At 36.6% G+C, this 21,850-nt stretch overlaps 2 protein-coding genes across 7 annotated transcripts in view; one reads left to right on the forward strand and one right to left on the reverse strand.

The window, feature by feature from the left end:
* KLHL32 (kelch like family member 32) overlaps positions 1 to 10,945 on the forward strand; it is a 253,306-nt gene extending 242,361 nt beyond the window's left edge. For all 3 annotated transcript variants that reach the window (XM_029944612.1, XM_029944613.1, XM_029944614.1), the window contains one exon: positions 7,026 to 10,945. In XM_029944612.1, coding sequence (XP_029800472.1) covers positions 7,026 to 7,187 — 162 coding nt within the window. In that variant the 3' untranslated portion in view covers positions 7,188 to 10,945. The remainder of the gene's footprint in view (positions 1 to 7,025) is intronic.
* Positions 9,981 to 21,850, reverse strand: part of MMS22L (MMS22 like, DNA repair protein) — a 127,297-nt gene continuing 115,427 nt past the window's right edge. For 3 of the 4 annotated variants that reach the window (XM_029944609.1, XM_029944608.1, XM_029944610.1), the window contains exons 23-25: positions 16,341 to 16,437; positions 14,822 to 14,989; positions 9,981 to 14,094 (exon numbers count right to left, since the gene is read on the reverse strand). In XM_029944609.1, the coding sequence (XP_029800469.1) occupies positions 14,013 to 14,094; positions 14,822 to 14,989; positions 16,341 to 16,437 (347 nt within the window). In that variant the 3' untranslated portion in view covers positions 9,981 to 14,012. The remainder of the gene's footprint in view (positions 14,095 to 14,821; positions 14,990 to 16,340; positions 16,438 to 21,850) is intronic. The other variant, XM_029944611.1, reaches the window with a different exon arrangement.

Raw genomic sequence — 21,850 nt, forward strand, 5'->3', positions numbered from 1 at the left:
CATGTGTACTCTGGATTGTTTCGTGAGGTAGCCCTGAAAGGAAAACAGACAGACAAGCATACAGGCAACAGAAGCACACAAACGCACAGACAAATCAAACAAGCAAACAAAAGGGGAAAAAAAGAGGGGGAACAAAAACAAAAAGTCAAAGGACAGGCTAAAAGTATCAAACCAGAAATCCCAGCTACAAATAAAGAGCAGGGTGGAGACAGTGCTGATGGAAGTGGATAAAACAAAGAGAGAAGTGACAGGGGTGGGGGGCGGGAAGCAAAACTGAACATTGACCAGGCAGAAAGACTAAAAGGCTTAATTCAGAGATAGAGGGAGGAGGATATGGTAGGAGGCAAGGAGAAAAAAAAAATGAAGATAGTTATGCAAAGAAACTACATAGTCTGTATTCCAGAGAGAGTAAAAGGAAGATAGTGATGGAGGTGTAGAATATGCATTAAGAGAATGGATTAAATGTGACTGTGTAAGCAAACCAATGGCCAGAGTGCCCAGTCCAGTGGAGAGGTGAGAGAAGAATGAGATAAGGGAAAATATATTTGAATAACAAGAATTGATCTAGAGTTAATCAGGGCAATGCATCAATGTTAGCCGTGCCCTGGGCTCCAGGAAAAAAAAAAAAGGTAGCTCTATAGTTCCAATGGGTATGGTTTGGTGTAGGCAGCTCTTGCCTCCACTGTGGGTCCCTTGGGCTGCTCCCTGAGGCCCCGCCTTGGTGGTTGTGGGGAGAAAAATGGCAGCACCCCAGTCTCTTCTCAAACCAAGAGTTGCAACTCACTCTTTTGGGTTCAATCTCCTTGTGCCTTGGGCACCCACGTTGTATTTTCCAAGCCCCTCGCCTCGTTTAGAAATCCTAGCCCACCCACTCTAATGATACTGCCTAAAATGTAGCAGGCTGGGTAGCTTCCTAGCCGGGGATTGAGTAGGTGGCGAGAGGAGGGGTTTCTCGTGGCACCGCCAGGGATTGGGACAACTAGCCCAAGGAAAGCACCACAGCTAGAGCAAGGATCTGCTTCTACATGCCCTGTGGTTACCAGTGGGATGATAGGATCTGTCTCCATCCCGGGTTGAGGTTTTCTCTTCTCCAGGGACAGGTTTATGGGTGGTTTCAGCCTCTTTCTCTTCCCCTCGTCTCTCCTTGGCTTTCTGTGGAGGGGGCTCCCTCCCCTCCCCGCCTCTTGGTCCCAGCCCGTTTTAATCTTCCCCAGTTCCCTATTATGAACCTTTTGAGGCGGTCTTCTTCTTCTTCTTTTTTTTTTTTTTTTTTTTTTTTTAGCTGTCTTCTTATCAACTTTGTCTTCTTAGCCGACTTTTTTTCCTCCCAGACTCTTGTGGTTCCATGTCTTCTAGCTTCAGTCCTTCTTTGTTTGAGAGATGGGGGCGGGCAAAATGTACACAGCTCGCTACTTCTCCACCATCTTTCTGTCCCTCAGAAACAGATGAATTTTGCCAAATGCTTTCTCTGCATCTATTGAGATGATAATATTTTATAAAATATTATCAGGCTCATTGGCAAATATTGAACCATACTTGCATCCTCCCAATAAATCCCACTTGATTGTGGTTAATTCTTTTAATGTATTGTTGAATGTAGTTTGCTAATCTTTTGTTGATTTTTTTTTTGCCTCTATGTTCAGGGATATTAGCCTGTAGGTTTCCTTATAGTATCTTTGATTTTGGTAATAGTGCAATGCCAGTCTCATAGAATGTACTTGGAAACTTTCCTTCCTCTTAGTTTTTTGAAATAGTTTGAGAATAGGTATTAACTCTTCTTAAAATGTTTGGTGAAATTCACATGTGAATCCATCTGGTTTTGGACTTTTGTTGGCAGTTTTCCCATTACTGATTTTTTTTTTTTAATTTTAAATGGTCTGTTCAGATTTTCCATTTCTTTTGTGATTTGGTTTTGGAAAATTCTGTTTTTAGGAATTATCCTTCTATTTCTTCTAAGCTGTCTGGTTTCTTAGCATATAATCTTCATAGTATTTTCTTATAAATCTTTTTATTTCTGTGGTGTCATTTTTTTACCTCTTTTTCTTTTCTTTAAACATTGTTTTTATGTTGGTTTATTTTAAAAGAGAGCCAGCAGGGGAGGGAAAAAGAGGGGGCTGGGCAGAAGATCTGATGTGGGCTCTGTGCTGACAGCTGGCTCAAACTCATGAACAGTTAGATCATGACTTGAGCTGAAGTTGGATGCTCAACCAACTGAGCCACCCAGGTGCCCTTACTTCTCTTTCATTTATTTGTGGCCTCTCCTTTTTTTTCTTGGTAGGTCTACTTTTCTATCAATTTTATCTTTTCAAGAACTAGTTCTTGGTTTTATTTATTCTCAGTCTATTCATTTATTCATGCTCTGATCTTTATCATTTCCTTCCTTCTAACATTGGGCTTTGCTCTTCTTTTCCTAGTTACTTTAGATATAAAATTTTTATTATTTTGTGTGTGTGTGTGTGTGTGTGTGTAAGAGCGAGCGAGCAAGCAAGCAGGGGAGGGGCAAAGAGAGAGGGAGACACAGAATCTGAAGCAGGCTCCAGGCTCTGAGCTGTCAGCACAGAGTCTGATGCAGAACTTGAACTCACGAACCTCAGATCATGGCCTACCCAAAGTTGGATGCTTAACCAACTGAGCCACCCAGGTACCCCAGAGATCTTTATTCCTTGAGGTAATTGTGTATCACCATACATTTCCCTTTGAGACACAGTGAAAGTGGTTCTAAGATTTTTGACTTGTGTTTTCACTTATGTTAGTGTCCAAGTATTTTTAACATTTCTCTGTGTGTACTTCATGGACCCCTCTGCTTATGTAGTAGTGTTTTATTTAATCTTCACATATTTGTGTTTTCCATTTTTGTTTTCTTGTTATTGATTTTTAGTCTCATACCATTGTGGTCAGAAAAGATGTATGATATGATTTCAATCTTAAATTTATTGAGTCTTGTGATTTAACTTATGATATATTCTGGAAGAATGTCCCATGAGCACTTGAAAAGAATCTCAAATCTTTTTGTTTTTGGATAGAATGTTCCATATATATGTATCTTAGACCAGATGTACCTTATAATATGTCATTTTATAGATACTTTTGAGGTACACCTGTGTGGCTCAGTCTGTTGAGCATCTGACTTCAGCTCAGGTCATGATCTCATGGTTCATGAGTTTGAGTCTCACATTGGGCTTGCTCTGCTGTCAGTGCAGAGCCCACTTTGGATCCTGTCCCCCTTTCCTTCTGCCCCTTCCTGGCTCACTCGCTCTCAAAAATTTTTAAGTTATTTATTAGACTATGGATTCCTTCTAGAGTATATTTCATTTGTTACTGTATTTTCAATTCTGATTTTTTTAATGTTTATTTTGAGAGAGAGAGAGAGAGAGAGAGAGAGAGAGAGTCAGTCAGAGTGCAAGCGGGGGAGACACGGAATCTGAAGCAGGCTCCAGCTCTGAGTTCTCAGCACAGAGCCCAACACAGGGCTCATACCCACAAGCTGTGAGATGATGACCTGAACTGACCTGAGCCAAAGTCAGATGCTCAGCCAACTGAGCCACCAAGACACCCGATTGGTTCTTTTAAATATTTTTTCAGTGTTGACATTTTCACTGAATTCTTCCACTTTTCTCTCCAGTCTGGTGAGCTTCTTTATGACCATTACTTTGAACTCTTAATCAGGTTGGTTGTCTCCATTTCATCTAGTTCATTTTCTTAGGCTTTGTCTTGTTCTTTTATTTGGAGCATATTCATTTGTCTTACAATGCTTGACTTTGTGTGTGTTCTTATGAACTAGGCCAAACAGCTACTTCTAAAATTGATGGAATAGTCTTGTGTATGATAATCTCCTGTGTAGATTGTTCAGTGACTGGGTGGTTGGAATTGTGGCTGGCATGAGCTAGGTGGGCCTGGGTCAGGGTATTCCTGTAACTCTCAATGAAGAGGGTGCCCTGGCAGGCAGCTGAAACTGAAGGTGGTGCTAGCCAGGTTATCCTGGGGCTCTCCACTCTATGGGCACCCTGGCAGATAGCTTAAGCCAAAGTAGATGCAAGCTGGCATGTACTGTCATTCTCTGCATGGAGGGCACCCTGGCAGATTAGGTGAAGGTGAAGAGGGCTGCAGGCTGGAGTGTCCTGGCACCCTGTGCAGGGGCTACACTGCTGAGGTACCTGGAGTCAAGGTGGAGTGTGGTCCAGGGCATCTGGGGACATCCCATGCAGTGTGTGCCTTGACAGGAGAGCTGTAGTTGAACTGAGGGCATGCTGGAGTGTCCTGGAATGCTTAGTTCATGGACTGCTGTGACAAGGCAACTAGGCCCATGGCTGGTATGGGCTAGGTTGTCCCACGGTGATTGGTGCAGGGTATGCCCTGGCAGGATGGCTGTTGCTGAGATAGGGTATTCCTGAGATGCTCTGTGCATGTAAATCCTGGAGTTCTCTGGAGTTGGGGATGTCCTACGTAGAAAGACATTAGGAGCTAAAATAATGTGTACCTGGAGTGTGCCGTAGTGCTTTGTCCCTGTGTCACCTTGGCAAGATGACTATAGCTATAGTGAGCACGAAGCAGGGGTGTCTTGGTATGTGGTGTGCTGGAGGCTGACTTAATTGGATGGCTCAGGCTGGTGTGGGCCAGAGGCCAGGGGTTCAGTGTCACTAGGCTGGCTAGGGTGCCTGAGACCTAATCCTGTCCATTCTGTCACAGGGGAGAGGGAATGTAAAACAGCTGTGTCCACCAGAGGTCTCGCTGCTCTTCTGCTGTTTGGTGGTGGTAAGGTTGGATCCTTTATATTCTAGCTGCTTTTAATCTATAGCTTTCTTTCTATGACCAAGGGCAGATGTGTCACAGTCCGTTAGTACTATCCCTCTCCATTGCTGTTCAGTGTTGGGACTGTGGGTTCTCTTTATTAAGTCCATCTTTCTTGCAGTTATGTGATCTATCTTTTGTGCAGAAGCTCTTCAGCCACCTCACTTCTCATTCAGAAGGATTTGCTTTACAAATAGGTTTATTATTTGGTGTGTCTGTGGAAGAGGTGAGTTCAGAGTCTTCTTAAGTGGTCATCTTGAACTACTCCCCAATGGAACTGTTAATTTTCTTTCTGTTACTTCATTATTAGTGTACAGAAATGCAACACATTCCTGTATATTAATTTTGTATCATGCAACTTTACTTACTGAATTCATTCACCTGTTGTTTGGTGGAGAAGAAACAGAGATAAGTCTGTCTACTTACCAATTTAGATGCCTTTCCTTTTTCTGCTGATTGCTGCAGTTAGGATGTTGAGTATTATTTTGAATTAAAGTAGTGAGAGGACCTTCATGTCTTGTTCCTGGTCTTTAGAGGGAAAGCTTTCAGTATGATGTTGGCTGTGGGTTTTTCATATATGGTTTATTGTGTTGTGGTATGGTCTCTCTAAACCCACTTCATGGAGTTTAACATGAATGGATGTTGCATTTTGTCAAATACTTTTTCTGCATCAACTGAGGTTTCAGTGATTCTCATTAATGTGATACATCACATTGACCTATTTGTGAATATTGAAAAACTTTTTATTCTAAAATAATTTTCACTTGACCGAGGTAAATGATTTTAATAATATAAAATTCAGTTTGCTAATATTTTGTTCAGCATTTTTTGTATGTATGTTCTTCAGATAGACTGGCCTAAAATTGGTTTTTTTGGTCTTTTTGTAGTGTCTTTGGGCAATGCTGGCCTTCTAGAATATATTTGGATTTTCCTTCTATTTTTTTTTAATACAGTAAAACCTTGGTTTGCAAGCATAATTCGTTCCAGAAACATGCTTGTAATCCAAAGCACTTGTATATCAGAGTGAATTGAAGTACCACTGGCTCAGTTGTGATCATGTGACATTCAGTGTCATATACTACTATTTCAAGACCTCACTTAACTAAAATTTATTAGAAATATTTGCTTGTCTTGAACACTCACAGAACAAGTTATTTGCAATCCAAGGTTTTACCGTAGTTGAGAAAAGGCATTAACTTTTCTTTAAATCTTTGTTGAATACACCTGTGAAGCCATGTGATCCTGGACTTTTGTTGGTAGCTTTTTGATTCCAAGTTTTGAAAGTGAATGGATAATCAGTCCATATTTTCTATTTTTCCCTGATTTAGTTTCAGAAGATTTTAGGTTTCTAAGAATCTATCCACTTCTAGGTTGTCCCAATTTGTTAGCATATAATTTTTCATGGTAGTTTCTTGCAACCCTTTGTATTTCTGTGGTATCTGTGATTTCTCTTCTTTCATTTCTGACTTGGGTCTTGATGTGTTTGGGTAAAGGTTTATCAATTTTGCTTATCTTTCCATCAATCAAAACTTCTATTGATTTTTTTTTTTTTTTAATTTCAGCTCTAATCTTTATTCTATCCTTCCCTTTCCTACTTTGGCTTTGTTCTTTTTCTACATCCTTTAGGTGTACAGTTAGGTTGAGATTTTTCTTGAGGTTATAAACTTCCCTGTTAGAACTGCTTTTACTGTGTCCTAAAGATTTTGTGCCATAATATTTTCATCTACATTTTTCTCCATGAATTTGACTTCTTTGATTTTCCTTGAGTCTGTATGTGTTTGCATTTCTTTCCAGTTCTTATAAATTATTTCTAGGTGCTCTTATGGTAAGAAAAGATGCTTCATATGATTTCAGTCTTCTTAAATTTATTGAGATTTGTTTTGTGGCCTAACATGTGATCTGTCCTAGAGCATATTCCATGTGCACTTGAAAAGAATGTGTGTTCCACTGTTTTTGGATGGAATACTCTGTGTATATAGGTCAGGTCCATCTAGGACTTATTAGAGGAAGATAAAACTATTTCAAAACTGTTATGTAGACACACATAAATGTATATAATAGTACTTACCTATACTTTAATACATATTTCTGGTACTATACTGTGAGGAAAAGAAGTGATGCCTAAGGTATGTTTGGTCATGGTGACATCACTGAATTTAACTACAAGCCTCCTTTTGTGTGTATACAGCACTATTTTGAGCAATCATCTTTGACATACAGCCTTCCTTCTTTTGTAGGTGGTGGATGTAAGTAGAGAAGGCAAAGAAGAAGTATTTTATGGGCCAACACTCCCTTTTGCTTCTAATGGAATAGCGGCATGCTTCCTTCCAGCTCCGTATTTCACATGCCCTAACCTTCAGACTCTTCAAGTGCCTCATCACAGGATTGGGACCATCTGAAAACCAATGCTTTGTTAATAACTGTCATTAACAAAAGGGAAAGAAAAGGTTCACTTCTGAATACTGGGCATGAAAAGACTCAGTGCTCAATGCTTCCTTGTTTTGTTTTATATGTCTTATTTTCAGATAAACAGTAGCAAAAAAAAAAAAAAGTTTTCTAAAATACATTACTGAAACCTGTTGTCACCCTTCTCTTTGTGTTTCAATATACACTATGTCTGGTGTAATATACACTGGTGTAGCTCAGTGACAACGTAATGGTCAGTTACTGTTTCCGTGGGTCTTTAGAGCCTTCATTGTAGACTTTCTCTAATCAGCACTGTCTAGGAAAACAGGAAAATGTTAGTAAGGCAATTTATTTCACAGGTACTGCCATCAACAATCTTTAAAAAAAAAAAAATCTTCAGGAGTCAATCCTTACTACTTAAACCTGGGCTTGTAATTTTTAAAAAATATTTAACATTATGCAGCCCCACTAGTATAGACTCAGTATTATGACATTATAAAATTTTAAATTCCAGGTTTTATCATGTTTTATTTACAGTGACATGAACGATAGAAGTAACTGGAACAGCAGTTGGAACGCCCAGACTGTTCAACTTGGTTAATCTGACCTTGGGCTAGGTGCTTAACTTTCAGTGCTAGGTTTCCTACTCTCTAAGGAGGATAATTATTGATCTCTGCATCCATTCAGAAGAATGTTGTGAGGATTAGGCAAATACTCTGAAGTAGTTCATTTAAGAAAAAAAAGTTACTCAAATTACAAGGTATTTAGCTGTCTTTAGAACCTTGTAACTGAACAGGGAGATTATTTTTGAAATTATTTTAAAATTACTAAATAGAACTTGGAACACATGCTGTGGGAGAAATGATTCTGAAAAGCATGTGAAGAAATGCTAATTAGGAAAAGGGGAGTTTACCAAAGCCAAAGATTCCTAAGTCTGTACAAATTCTTGCTTCAAATAATAATTCAAACATCTCGTTTAAACTCATTTAGTGAAAAATGACATTTCAAAGCTCAAAAAAAAAAATTAGCTGTACTAATTTGGGCACCATAAAGTGCTCTGACATAAATGTGAACCTAGACTTGGTAGTTCTAATACAAGTTTTTCCACTTTGTTAAAGGTTATGTCAATCTTGAGCACTTGTGGGACTCTTCCTCCACCACCAATACATATTTTATTACTACCACTTTTAATAATGCATACGAATTCTTATTTAGGCTAGATTTTTGGATTTGGTTTGTCTATAACAAAGTACATATAGTAAAAATCACATTTGAACATGAATTCAAGAAGTATAACATGAGTTTCTCCCAAGTCATCTAAGTCACTTTTAATAAAAGAAGGCTTTGTTTGGACTTTTTTCCTTTGGCATAGTTTAAGCAACCCTTACCATACAAACAGAAAGTTGTCATTTTGTTCATGTAACTCTTTTGTTAATCAGAAGTGAATAAAAAAGCAAACTTTTTTTTAATCCTAAATACAAAATTCACTAGCTTTTTAACATTGTTATACCTAAAAATTTTAATTTTTAAATAATAAATCTGGTTATTCAGATTAAAGAGCAGAAGGAGAGACTAAAGGTAAGGGGGGGAGAGTAAGTTAAAAACCTTCCAGAGATTCAGACAAAAAAACTTAAGAGTAATTTTACAGTTCTGAAAAGTGAAAATTGATACTGATATATTTAGAAGAATGAGTGAGCATCTCTTTAAAAGGTATAAATCACGTAAACTAGAAAATTTAAATGCCTTACCAAGTTGGGAAAATGACCTCTAGTATTTCAAATATCTTTTCAATGAGAACCTAAGCAAGAAGTATTTCAGATTTATTAAAATTTCTACTTGACACATGAATTTACCTCCAGCCATTTTGTAATCCCAGATCCTATATCCAACAAATGAAAGGAAAATGGTCTAAAAATAAGCTTGCCTGACTAATAAAGGTAGCCTGAGATTACTTTTGGTATTTTCCATATCAATTTCTAACTATTCATTTAAAACAAATCAATATATTATCAAACCCTTTGTTGGTGAACTTTTAATGTATTATTCACTAATATTACAGAATTGAACTCAGAAAGTTTTATATGGTTTTTTGAAATAATTCTTTACAGTATGAACTAAGATAGCCTCCAAAGCACAACATTCCTAGGAAAAATAAAACTCAAAATTCTAATGATTAGATCATTCTCAAGTTAATAAGAGCTAATTTTTTGGGAAACTGTGGTCATAAAACTAATTTCCATTGAAACTATTCAAATATATATTTTCTATTTAAGTGAACTATAGTAATTCATCTTCCACTTTTATTCTTAAAAATTATAGACTGGGGAAAGGAAGAAAAAAATTATAGACCATATTTGTAGTTAATTAGGTTAATCTGAATTTCCATAGGAAGAACATGAAAATTCCAACCACTTAAACACCATTTCAAGATTTCACGGTAAAAGAAAACACAGTACCACATAGGCAGTAGCACAGTGTTTCTCTGGGTAGGAAGAAAAGCCAGCAAGGACATTAATCTCTAGAACAGTGTTTGTGCAGTGAAATTCCTTAGATTCTTAATAACAAAATACCAATTGTGTTATGATTAGGATATTTTTCTTCCTTTTTGTCTTCATGTTTTCTTCACAGTTTAACGCCATGTATACTATATGCCTTTCAGCTACTGAAATAACTAAAAAACCTTTCTACTGTTTTACCACAGAATATAAAAACAACAGGAACAAGATAGTAATTATTCCTCCAAGTGATGCGGTTCATTTTTATTTTGGTTTTCAAATAATCTGTCATAAAAAAGGAAGTGAAATAATCATGGGTGCAATGTAAATATATACATTTTAAAAATCATGTTATATGCACAATTAACTTATAAGCATCAATATACAATAAGGCCCAGAATTTTCTGAAAACAAAATTCACAAATGCAATAAATGCTATAAATTGGAAAACTACTAACACACCAAAAACGTTAATAAGCAGAAGTTATTCAATTCCAATCATGTAGTACTTATTTTGGTAACATTAGCAACATAAATTATCACAGAATCAAAATACAAATCTTGGATCTTATTAAATATCTGAAAAAATAGGCTACTTTGCTAGCTTCCCAAACCAACTGTTTTAAGCAAACAAAACCTGGTATTTATACAGGCATACTACGTACTTGACTGACAAGGTAGTATTTTTAACCCCAGGAGGAGAAGGCAGGAGATGAGTTTTTGGAAAAAAATAAGGTTTGCGTAAAATCTATAGGATTTAGGGAAGACTGGTTTCCTAGAGGCTTTTCCCAACTGCAGAAATTGTCAAATTTTTATATAACAGATAATTTTAACAAAGGGAATGTAAAAATAAAAGCTGTCAAAGGTTCTGTTAAAGTACATGTAATTCTTTAAGAACAAAGTGGCTTTAAAAATTTGTGAAGAAGCATGAAAGAAAATAATAATGGGTAAAGAACACACACACACAGGCTAGAGATGAGTTTGTTGTTGTTGTTTTTTAAATATAGATGCCCAGGTAGAAAAAGTCAAATAGGCTTAAGAAAAAATATGCTAGGAATAGGTAAAAATACAAAAGTTTTAAACCATGAAACTCTTCTAATGCAAATGAAGTCAATACTAAAAGATTTCTGTACAGAGATCATACTCCATGTTTTTTACTCCCCCATGAAAACCTAATTAAATGTTCAATTAAAGTTTAAATCATAACCAAATCTGAATATCTAATAAAGTCTTTCTACCATTCTGTTGTCCTTCAATCATCTCTTTTACATTCCATCTGATATTTTACAGAAATTATTGGACTGGAATACCCCTATATCCAAAATGTGTATTTTAACTCTCCTCCTATTTAAGTGTCTGAAGGCTGTTTCTACAAAAAGGGTGGTATTGTCTGCGGCAAGCTGAGTGAGGCTCAGAGTGCAGAAACAACAAGGCATTCAGGCGTCTAAAGCAGTCTCGTCTCCTGCATGAGTTAAGTGTGCATAGAAAAGGGAGAGTCAGATGGCAGAATGTCTCCTGACTGCAGAGTCTGAATGTCAGCTTACTGACACTGGCAAGTCACCGGAGGTCCTTGAGCAGAAAAGTTAACAGGAGGAAAAGATTATCTTAGCAACACTAAAGTCAGAACTGTGTGAGAATGAATTACAGGAAAGGAGATCAGAGATAAGGAGGTAAGAAAGTGCCCAGTAGAAAAAAGACAGTTGGGGTGTATAGGATGGGGAAAAGAAAAAAAATAGCAAGAGCCCATACTAGTGATCACCTGAAAGTGGGGAACACGTAAGATCCAAGATGCTTCTGAAGTTTCAAGGCTAAATAGCATGTGAAAACAGTACATTCTCTGGATAGAAAAGGCAGGAGCTAGTTTAAAATAAGTGACAAGTGCAGCTTGACACGTTGCCTTGAGATTTCAAGAGGATCCAACTAGAGAGGGTTAGAGAGAAATTAGCACCAGAAATAGACTTTAGAGATGAAATTATGAGCTAGCGTTAGCAGTTCACTACTAGAAAATGTTGAGACAGCAAGTGAAGAGCCAGATCTCGTCACTGAGGACCAGAAAGGAGAACATGGGGGTGCCTTCAAAGTGCACTACGTAGGAAGGAGGAGTATCACCATGGGGCGGCTGAGAAGATGGAGGGAAATACAGATGTCAGGCCACAGGACCCGAGGAGCGAGAATGTGCTCCCAGCCTGCCCCAGGAGAGGACGGCTCACAGGGAGAGGGAGAAGCAGCAGCCCGCACAGTACAGGTTCTCGGGAGAATACGTATTAAGGAAACAGGAATAAGGTACTCTAAGTCTAGGAATAGAAAAAGTAAGATTAAGTGAAGGGTCTGTGAAGATTTTCAAGAAAATAAACTGAGTCATATATTTTTTTTTCAATTAAAACAGCGCCTTTAAAATTTCACTTCTATATGAACACACATATACACATACGTATTGTTACAGATTTTTCTGTTACTAATTTTTAAACTATAAACTATTTATTCTTAGCATCTATAGACATATGCCCTAATGCATGATTCAGAAGTGGCTTTTCTCATCCCTTAAAAGCTTCATATTCTAAGAAACATGATTCTCAAAGGTATCCTATTAATCCTACTTTGAAAGTAAAATATAGATATATAGATATATACACACACACACACACACACACATAAATAACTTCTTTAAAAGCCATCACCTTAAACAAATTAAGCTTCATTTGCTGAAATTTGCAAAGCAATACATTAAGTTTAATAAGTTACTATGATAACGAAAAGAAACTCGCTGCTTTAAAGTCTACTAAGTTACCTTAACGCGGTTTATTCATTCATTTGTTGAAGTACTAACAGCTGGTCTGCGGGGGAAGACTATTGGTATGTCATGAAAACAACAGACACTCCTTTAGATTTCACATATTATGGTAAGGAGAAGATTAATAATATAAATTTGCTGACTGCAATACACTTCAGTTTTAAAGATACTTCCTGAGTTAGAAAAGGGAGGTAATAGAAGAACCATGATAAACACTAGAGTCTCAAGAAGAAAACTAAGTTACTGCAAAGTTAGCAAACATGATGTGTAAGGAAAAATTTAAAAAAAAAGGTGCTCATTATTTTATGACCTATTAGAGAAAGAGGGACAAAATTGAGAGGTGTTCTTTACCTTTGTGTATGAATGATTAGTAATCATCTCTGTACACCTCAAGTAGAACCTGTGTCGCCAATACATTAGTATCCTGATTCTTACCGGGACACTGTGAAATAGAAGTAAGATTAGCATTCTTCTTTTCTCCATGAAGAAACTGAGCAAGGTTAAGTGACTTGCCCGAGTTTACAAAGCAGAGCTGGCTTTGGGATCTAGGTGGGTCCCCAACACTGGAAAGAACTGGAGTTCTTTCACCAAATAATGCTCACCACAAAAAGGAGTCAAGAACAAGAGCCTAACAGGTAAAATAAAAATCTGTATGAAACAGTTAACGAGTTGAGACACAATTGCGCTCAAAGGAAACTGTAAATATAAGAGGGTAAATTATACAAGGCTCTGATTGGTGAGCAAGGAGATAAACCAGCTGACTTCTCAGAACCCATCTGTGAATAATGTAATCTGAAGATTTTTTAGATGTTAGCTTCTCTTTTCTTAAAGGGTCTTATTTATATACCTCCTGATAGAGGTCTTTTAACTAATTCTCAAGAAGAAGGATGATGACTAAAGAAAACAAAAATCTGGCAACTTTTGGGACCTAAGCATAAACACTGCTGGCTTAAATTTTAAAACATTTTATATACTATCTGTATATTCATTTAGCCAGACTCGGTCTCGTTCCTCACAGAGTTAAGTGTGCCAGGCATTTATTAACTTGCTTCACACACAGTGTAACAAAAGATGACAAACACACAATCCCACCTCCTGAACCCCCTTTCTCAAAACCCAGCACAGGGTTGCCAGGTAATGTTAAGCAAACAACCCACATCATACTAAAACTAACAAGCGAATCACTCATAGGACAGAAATTTACACTACAGCGAAAAGTCCCTGGAACAGCTGGTACAGATCTATTGAACAGACACACACAGATAACAGTCACAGAGAAAGTTCCTTTAAATTAGTTTAACTAAAAACTCTTTAAGGAGAGAATGCAATTCTGCCAAGTTCTAAAGGTCCTATCATATATTTAATTAACCTTTATTTTATTTATGTACTTTGTATATACTTACAGGTATGGAAGATAAAAATCCGAGAAAGTATTTTAAACAGAATATTATACAATTAATTAGAAGTATGAATCAGAATGGTGCAAAGCAGCTTCAGACAGTTGTAATAGAGAAGGCAAGTCACAAAATATCCTAGGTATTATCACTCTCCAGTCTTTGCATTTCATCTTGTCCCGCTTGTCCTAGGTGAGATAAAAGTTTGCTATAAGCTTCCCTGTTTAAGAAAAGAGAAAAGAGGGTAGATCTATTGATTACCTTTTCCACTATTTTTCATTTAAGTATTTACAAACTGAGCCTACCTGAATTTTTGTACACACACACACATTCTCACTCCCTCATTCACACTATATGACTAAAGTACTTTGATTCTTTGTTTCAGACTTGGGATATAGGACTTCTCATGAGTGCTGACTCCTCTAAGAGTCCCTCTTTAGGAACTACAGGTCTGTTTCCATAATGCTGCATTATGTTACATGCATAGTCCAACACAATCTGAAACTGGATTGTAAGCCTGTAAGAAAACAAGTCCTATAACTTATTTTTGACCAAAAACCATATTATTTAATTGGGTCACTCACCATACTCACTGGATATACATGATATAATTGATTCAGTATATCAAAGCACCCCTTAAAGGGCAGATAATGCCACCATGGATTTTATACAAAAGCAACACATCTGAGGCTCTAAAGTCCACTTCCCAATGAGGAATGCTGACTGCATCGTGAGCAATAGTGGCACTGATGAAACATAGAGCTTTCCAAAATGGTCACTTTGAAAATAACTGAGGTGAATGGATATGTCAATCATAGTATGGAAACACTTATCAACTCAAACATACCCCAAAATTTTAGGGATGAGAAAATAAGCCATTTCTAGAAAACAAATCAAAATTTTATAATAGTTGCCCAAAAGAATGTTAATAAAATTATCAAACATACCGTTGTGCGATGTTTCTGCCAAGGCCCCATTTCCTCTCTGAATCCTTCAGAGACTGAGTGAGGGTAGAAAGCAAGTGGATGACAGCCTGCTGGTCTAATGTTGCTACTGTTTCTAAAATGCTGTAAATCTGATAATCGTATCTCATACTGTAATCCTGGATAAAATGCCTGAAAGTAAATCAAGTTACACAGGATTACTTCTGGGGAAGTTCCCTGGGCTGGTATCTCTATAACAATCAGCTATAACCTGAACACAGGAAAGAGCATTTCATGTAAGATAACCTTAAGAATCTAGATGCCCTTTGCAGACTACTTATAACACTTAAAAATAAAGGACAGAAGTGGCTTATTTCTGTGTGAGCCATGCATGACCCTATCCATGGCACTGGTAGGAAGAGGGAAGGGTTGGAACCCGAGGAGCGAGAATTCGGGGGGAAATCTCGTCCCAGGGACTTTGCTGCTGGTCTCTGCATGTCAAAATCTGAGCGGTAAGGATGTAGGAAAAATGAGTCCGGCTTCCTAGGTATTTCTTAGTTCATCGTATTTCTAGATAGATCAAACAATTTTTTTATGAGAAAAGCAATATATATGTTTACTGGAGATTTTAGACCCACAGGAGGCCTTTATAAAGAATTAGATGTTTTAACCCTAAAATTTCGACTCTCTCCCCCAACAAAATAAAAGCCATCTAGCTTAATAAGTTGTACATAACAAACATGCAGTCTTCTTCATTCATATAAAATCCTTTCTCCCTTCTTAGGGTTTTATAGTTCTTACAAATCCTCTATTTCATGTGTTCACAATTTAAATAAATTGTGAACAACTGATGAGTGCCAATTATGTGATGAGAAAACAAACTGAGACATCAAAGTGCCAACACGGAAGAAAACGAGCCCACGTTACTTCTCATGGCAGTGATACATGTAATAAAAAGAAACTGGTAGAAACTGTAAGAAAGAAATACTTTAAAAATACTGCCCCAGAGGAGGCAAGGCAGAAAACAACAAAACACAAAATGTTACAACACCACAAAACACAGAAATGTTCAAGTTGCATTATTGTTCTTGGGAACTAACATCAGGTCTACTCCGATACAGTCCATGCTGTGCAAATCAGATACAGTGAAACCTTCTGGTCTATAGTGTCCACAGCAAGTGAGAGAACCAACGAGTGTACTTCTGCACTGGACCCTGAGTAAGATGGACAGCAGCTGTGAGGGCCTGTGCACCTGTCATCATGGCCCACATATCCTGACTTTTTCTCTTAAATACAGGCGGGAGTCTTCCTCACCCAGTTCCCAGGTAATTTTAAATCAGCTCACTCCTCTTCCTCTCTGGCATTTTTGTCTTTTTAATAAAACAACACAATGTAACAAAACCACTGCCAAAAATATAATAATTGAAATACTATAACAAGTAGTAACACATTATGTTTTGGATAATTAGTTATTTAAAAAAACATGTTGGCTGTCAAATGGCTGGCAATAGTCCCCTTGCCAGTTGGCGTATTTTCCAGTTACCTAAACACAGAAGTCAGCTGGGTGGCGGGTTCTCCTCCTGACCCCACTTGGCAGGCTTTTACCATATATTGCAGGTTCTCTGTGGCCAGCCTTTTCACTAGGAGGAAAAATTATAGCATCACACACTGTGTCTGAATTGACCATCTGGATCCTCATTTTCACAAACACTCCTAATTTAGAGAAATATGTTGTTTTCTTAAAGTTTGTACAGTTTTGTTATTTTTCAAAATGAAATTGTTCTGAGTTTTTGGTTTTAAAGTGTATCTCCCTATCTCTTTATTTCCCATTTTGAGAACATATAAAAAGCTTCAGTCTATTTTCTACACTTTATAACTGAAAAAATAAATGTAAAGACAGGCCTCTTCGGAAGAGCCCATATTCAAAAACATTCTATCATCCTAATCCTGCAAGCAGTTACCTACTGACAAAAGATAGCTTTTAATCATTCAGCTGATTTACAGACAAGCAGATTGATTTTTTAAAATTCATAGGCATATTCCTCCCTCCTACTCACTAACAAATTAGAAACCACCAACAATTTGCCTTCTCTTAAAATTAGCCAAATGTGTATGATATATACATACATCAACTATCTGTGATGCTATCATCCTTTCAAAAAAGATAGCGAAGTTACAAAAAAAGAGACATTTATATTCTTTAAATATTTAAGCAAATCTTTTAAAATTGTGTGTTTGTACATAAAAATAGAAAAATACCAAGAAAGAAAATAGAAAATTTAATATGTTCCAAATGTTACTAAATTCTTGTTGTTTTTGGCACATCTAATATAAATAGCCAGGAAAAAAGCACTCTAAGAATAAAAATTTCAGAAACTCTAATCCATTACCGCAGGAGCACAAAACAGGATACACATGAACTTAAGTATGTATTTAGTAATGTTCTCTACAGTATGAGGATGGTGGGTAAAGGAAGATATAGCACACTGTCTTCACTGAACAAATAACTTCTCATATTAGATACAATTCTGAAATCAGTATAATTGGTTCTCTTAGAAAACATTTTCTTGAAAAACAAACCCCAAAAGCTCTTCTGTGGAAAAAGTACCAGAAAATGAAGATACAGTCGTCAGAGAGAATAGTAAGCACTGATTAAAATAATAACAATAATAGCTTTATTGAAGTATAACTCACTTACCATAAAAACCAACCTTTTAAAGTGTACAATTCACTGGCTTTTAGTATATTCAGAGTTGAGAAGGCATCACCACTATCTAATTTCAGAACAATTTCATCACCTCCCCAAAAAATCTGATACCCATTAACAGTCACATTCTCTACTTTCTTCCTCCCCCTGCCCGTGGGAACCACTTCTCTACTTTTGTCTTCATGGATTTGACTCTTCTGGAAATTGCATATACATAGAATCATATACCCTATGGTCTTCTGTGATTACCTTTTTTACTTAGCATAATGTTTTAAGGTTCATCCATGTTGTAGAATATATCAGTACTTGATTTCTTTTGATGACCAATTAACATTCCACTAGACAGAGGTACCCCACGTTGTGTATTCATGCTTTAGTTGCTGGACATTTGGGTTGTTTCCATTTTGAAGCTATTACGAATCAAACTGCTGCGGATATCAGTGCAAAGCTGTGTTTTAAAAAACAATACTTGCCATCTTGGTCTAATTGAACTGAACTTTTTAAAAAGCCGGGTGTCTTTTTTCTTTTCTTTACATTAATAGCTTTACTCACTTAACATGTACAATTCCATGGTTTTTAGTATATTCACAGAATTGTGCAACCATCACTACTACGTTAGAATATTTACTTTGCAAAGAAACACGACACTCTTTAGCTACCACTCTCATTTTCTGATATACTGTAAAAGTAAGCACAAATCTTTCTGTCTCTATAGATTTAATATTCTAAACATTTCATTCAAATGGAATCCTACAATATGTGGTTTTTAATTGGCTTCTTTCACTTAGAATAATGTTTTCTAAGTTCATCTATGTTGTGTAGCATGCAGCAGTAATTAATTCCGGTTTACGGCCAAATAATTTTCCATTGTGTGGCTATATCACATTAAAAAAAATCTGTCCCTTGACAGTCTATCTTTTGGCTACTACGACTAAATAAATTGCTATAAATACGAATAAACAAGTTTCTGTGTGCACGCATGTTTTCATTAGTCCTGGGTATATATCTAGAAGTGACATTGCTAGGTTACATAGTAACTCTATGTTTAACGATCTAAGGAAAGACCAGACTATTTTCCTAAGTTGCTACCCAATTTTACATTCCCAAGAGCAGTAACTAAGGGTTCTGATTTCTTCATGTTTTCCAAACCTTATTATCTGACTTCTCCATAATATCCAACCTAGGGAGTATGAAGTGGTATCTCACTGTGGTTTTGATTTGCATCTCCCTGATGACTAATTGTGCTGAGCACCTTTTTAGGTTCATTAGTCATTTGTTTATATTCTTTAGAGAAATGTCTATTCAAATCCTTTCCCTGTTTTTTTTTTTGAAAGTTCATTTTTTTGAGAGAGGACGAGAGAGAATCCCAAGCAGGCTCTGCACAGTGCAGAGCCTGACACAGGGCTTGATCCCATGACACATAAAATCACGACCTGAGTTGAAATCAAGTCAGATTCTCTCTCGTCCTCTCTCAAAAAAATGAACTTTCAAAAAAAAAACAGGGAAAGGATTTGAATAGACATTTCTCTAAAGAATATAAACAAATGACTAATGAACCTAAAAACCTAAGACAATAAAAATCAATTCTATTTCTATATACTCTCAATGGAAATCGCCTGTTTCAGATTCTGTCTCCCTTTCTCTGCCACTCACTCTGTATCTCCCTCTCAAAAATAAATAACTCAATAAAAAGAAAACTTAAGAAAAAATTTAAAACTTGTGTTTCAAAGGACAATCAAGAAAGTGAAAAGACAGTTCATAGAATGAGACTTGCAAATCATTTATAGGTTATGGAACTTGTACCTGGAATATATAAAGAACTGTTACAACTCAGTTATAAAAAAGAATTTTTTTTTTAATAGGCAAAGGGGGACAGAATGGGTGGCTCAGTGGGTTATGCATCTGACTTGATGCATAAATTTAGTGTCTTAATTTTGTATCCTGCAACCTTGCTGAACTTGTTTATAAGTTCTAATAGGTTTTTAGTGATGTACTTAGGATTTTGTATATACAAGATCAAGTCACCTATAGATAGGATTAATTTTACTTCCTTTTCAAGCTAGATGCCTTTAATTTATTTTTCATTTCCTGACTGGGATGATGTTGAATAGAAGTGGCAAGAGTTGACAGCCTTGTCTTATTCCTAATCCTAGGGGTAAAGCATCTGATCTTTCACCACTAATTATGATGTTAGCTATACAATTTTCATAGACGTCCTTCATCAGACTGAAGCAGTTATCTCTAGTCCTAGTCTGCCATTATGTAATGCCTTTTTTTTTTTTTTAAGTTTACTGATTTACTTTGAGAAAGAGAGGGGGAGAGTGAATTGGGGAGGGGCAGAGAGTAGGAGAGAATCCTAAGCAGCACCACATTGCCAGAGCAGAGTCTGATGCGGGACTTTAGCTCATGAACCACGAGATCATGACCTGAGCTGAAATCTAGTCGGATGTTTAGCTGAGTGCGCCACCCACATGCTCCTGTTATGCTCCTCTTTATTCCCAAGAACTCTACTCGTTCTGCCGTCTCCCTTGTTTGACATTAACGCAGCTACTACAGCTTTATTTTGAATTGTGCTAGCATTTTTCTCCATCCCTTGACTTTTAATCTATGTCTCATATTGAAAGTGGGTTTCTTATAGATAACATAGAGTGTGCTTTATATTTTTTATCCAGTCTGTCATTTAATTGATTAGATCATTTACAATTAAGGTGATTACTGAGATCATTGGTTTAATATCTACCATACATGTAACTTTTTTTTTTTTTAAGAGAAAGCATGTGTCAGAGAAGGGCAGAGAGAGGAGAGGGAGAATCCCACGAATATGAGATCATGACCTGAGCCAAAGGTGGATGCTTAACTGACTGAGCCACCCAGGTACACCACATACATGTAACTTTTCTGTTCATTGTTCTTGTTCTTTTTTTCTAATCATTTGTTTTTAGTCTGTTATCTCTAAAGGTTTTAATTCAGCATTTTATATGATTCCATTTTTTCTCTTCTTTTAACCAAATACACTTCATTCAAAATTATTTTTAGTGGATGCCCCAGAGTTTGTAGCATACAACTACTCCAACTCTACTTTCGAATAACACTGCATTCCTTCAGGTATGGTACAGGTGCCTTTTAACACAGTATTCCAAATTTTTCTCTCCCAATCCTTAGAAAAATGCTGTCATTCAGTTTGCTTATCCATAAGGTATAATCACCAATTATGATTTTGAAAAAAAAAAAAAAAAAAAAAAGATTTATTAGATCATTTAAGTGAAGAGATAGACTCAAGGCTTACGAGGACCAGGGGCTGACACTGGAAGAAATATTTACACTAAATCTGACAAACTGCTCTATGCTCAGTTTTGGGGGTAACAGTTTGTTCTATGACCTGAATTCCTGAGGCATCTAAGAAGAGTTGTTCATCAGTCTATCCAGATTTGTTTCCTGTTGTGGGGGGGAGAATGGGAACGTGCAAGTTCTCCACACAACAAAAATCCTGCAACTCTTACTCCTGAACTCTTTCTCCCTTTATTTCTGTTTTTTCTTCCTATATTTTGGCGCTCTTTTGAAGTGCATGTTTATAAGTTGTTACATACAGTGATCCTTTACTACTATAACACCTATTTCTAGTAATTTTTTGGCCTCATATCTATTTTATCTGTTATTAGTATAGCCACTCCAGGTTTCCATGGTATAGTCTGCATTATGTAGTATTTTTACCCTTTTATTATTTCAGTCTTTGAATCTAAATGTTTCCTGTAGCTAGAATAGAGTTAGATTTATTTATTTGATCTTTTTATTTTTTTCATTCCAATGATCTCTACTTTCTATTAGTTTGTTCAGTCCTTTCAAACTACTGTTAACCTATAGCTACAGATAGATTTATATCAGTCATTTTACCTTTTGTTTTCTATGTGTCTTGTGTTTTTTGTTCTTCTAATCTCCTTCACTGCTTTTTTTTGTATTACATTCATACTTTAAACATAGGATTTTAATTTAATGATTTTTCACTAGTTTTGAATTATTTCCTTAGCAGTTGCTCTAGGCGTATCATACATATCTTAATTTATCAGAGCTTCAGATTTACATAAATTTAATTCAGTGAAATACAGAAACATTTTTCTTACATAACTCTATTCCCCTCCCCTTTTGTTGTATTACTTTTTTAATGTTTATTTATCTTGAGAGAGAAAGAGAGTGCATGTGCATGTGTGCATGTGAGTGCTGGAGAAGCAGAGAGGGAGAAGAGAGAATCCCAAGTAGTCGCCACTCTCTGTGCAGAGCCCGATGTAGGGCTCAAATTCACATGATCTGAGCCAAAATCAAGAGTTGGATGCTTAATTGAATGAGCCACC

Source organism: Suricata suricatta, chromosome 7 (genome assembly GCF_006229205.1).
Source record: "Suricata suricatta isolate VVHF042 chromosome 7, meerkat_22Aug2017_6uvM2_HiC, whole genome shotgun sequence".
Classification (NCBI taxonomy): Eukaryota; Metazoa; Chordata; class Mammalia; order Carnivora; family Herpestidae; genus Suricata; species Suricata suricatta.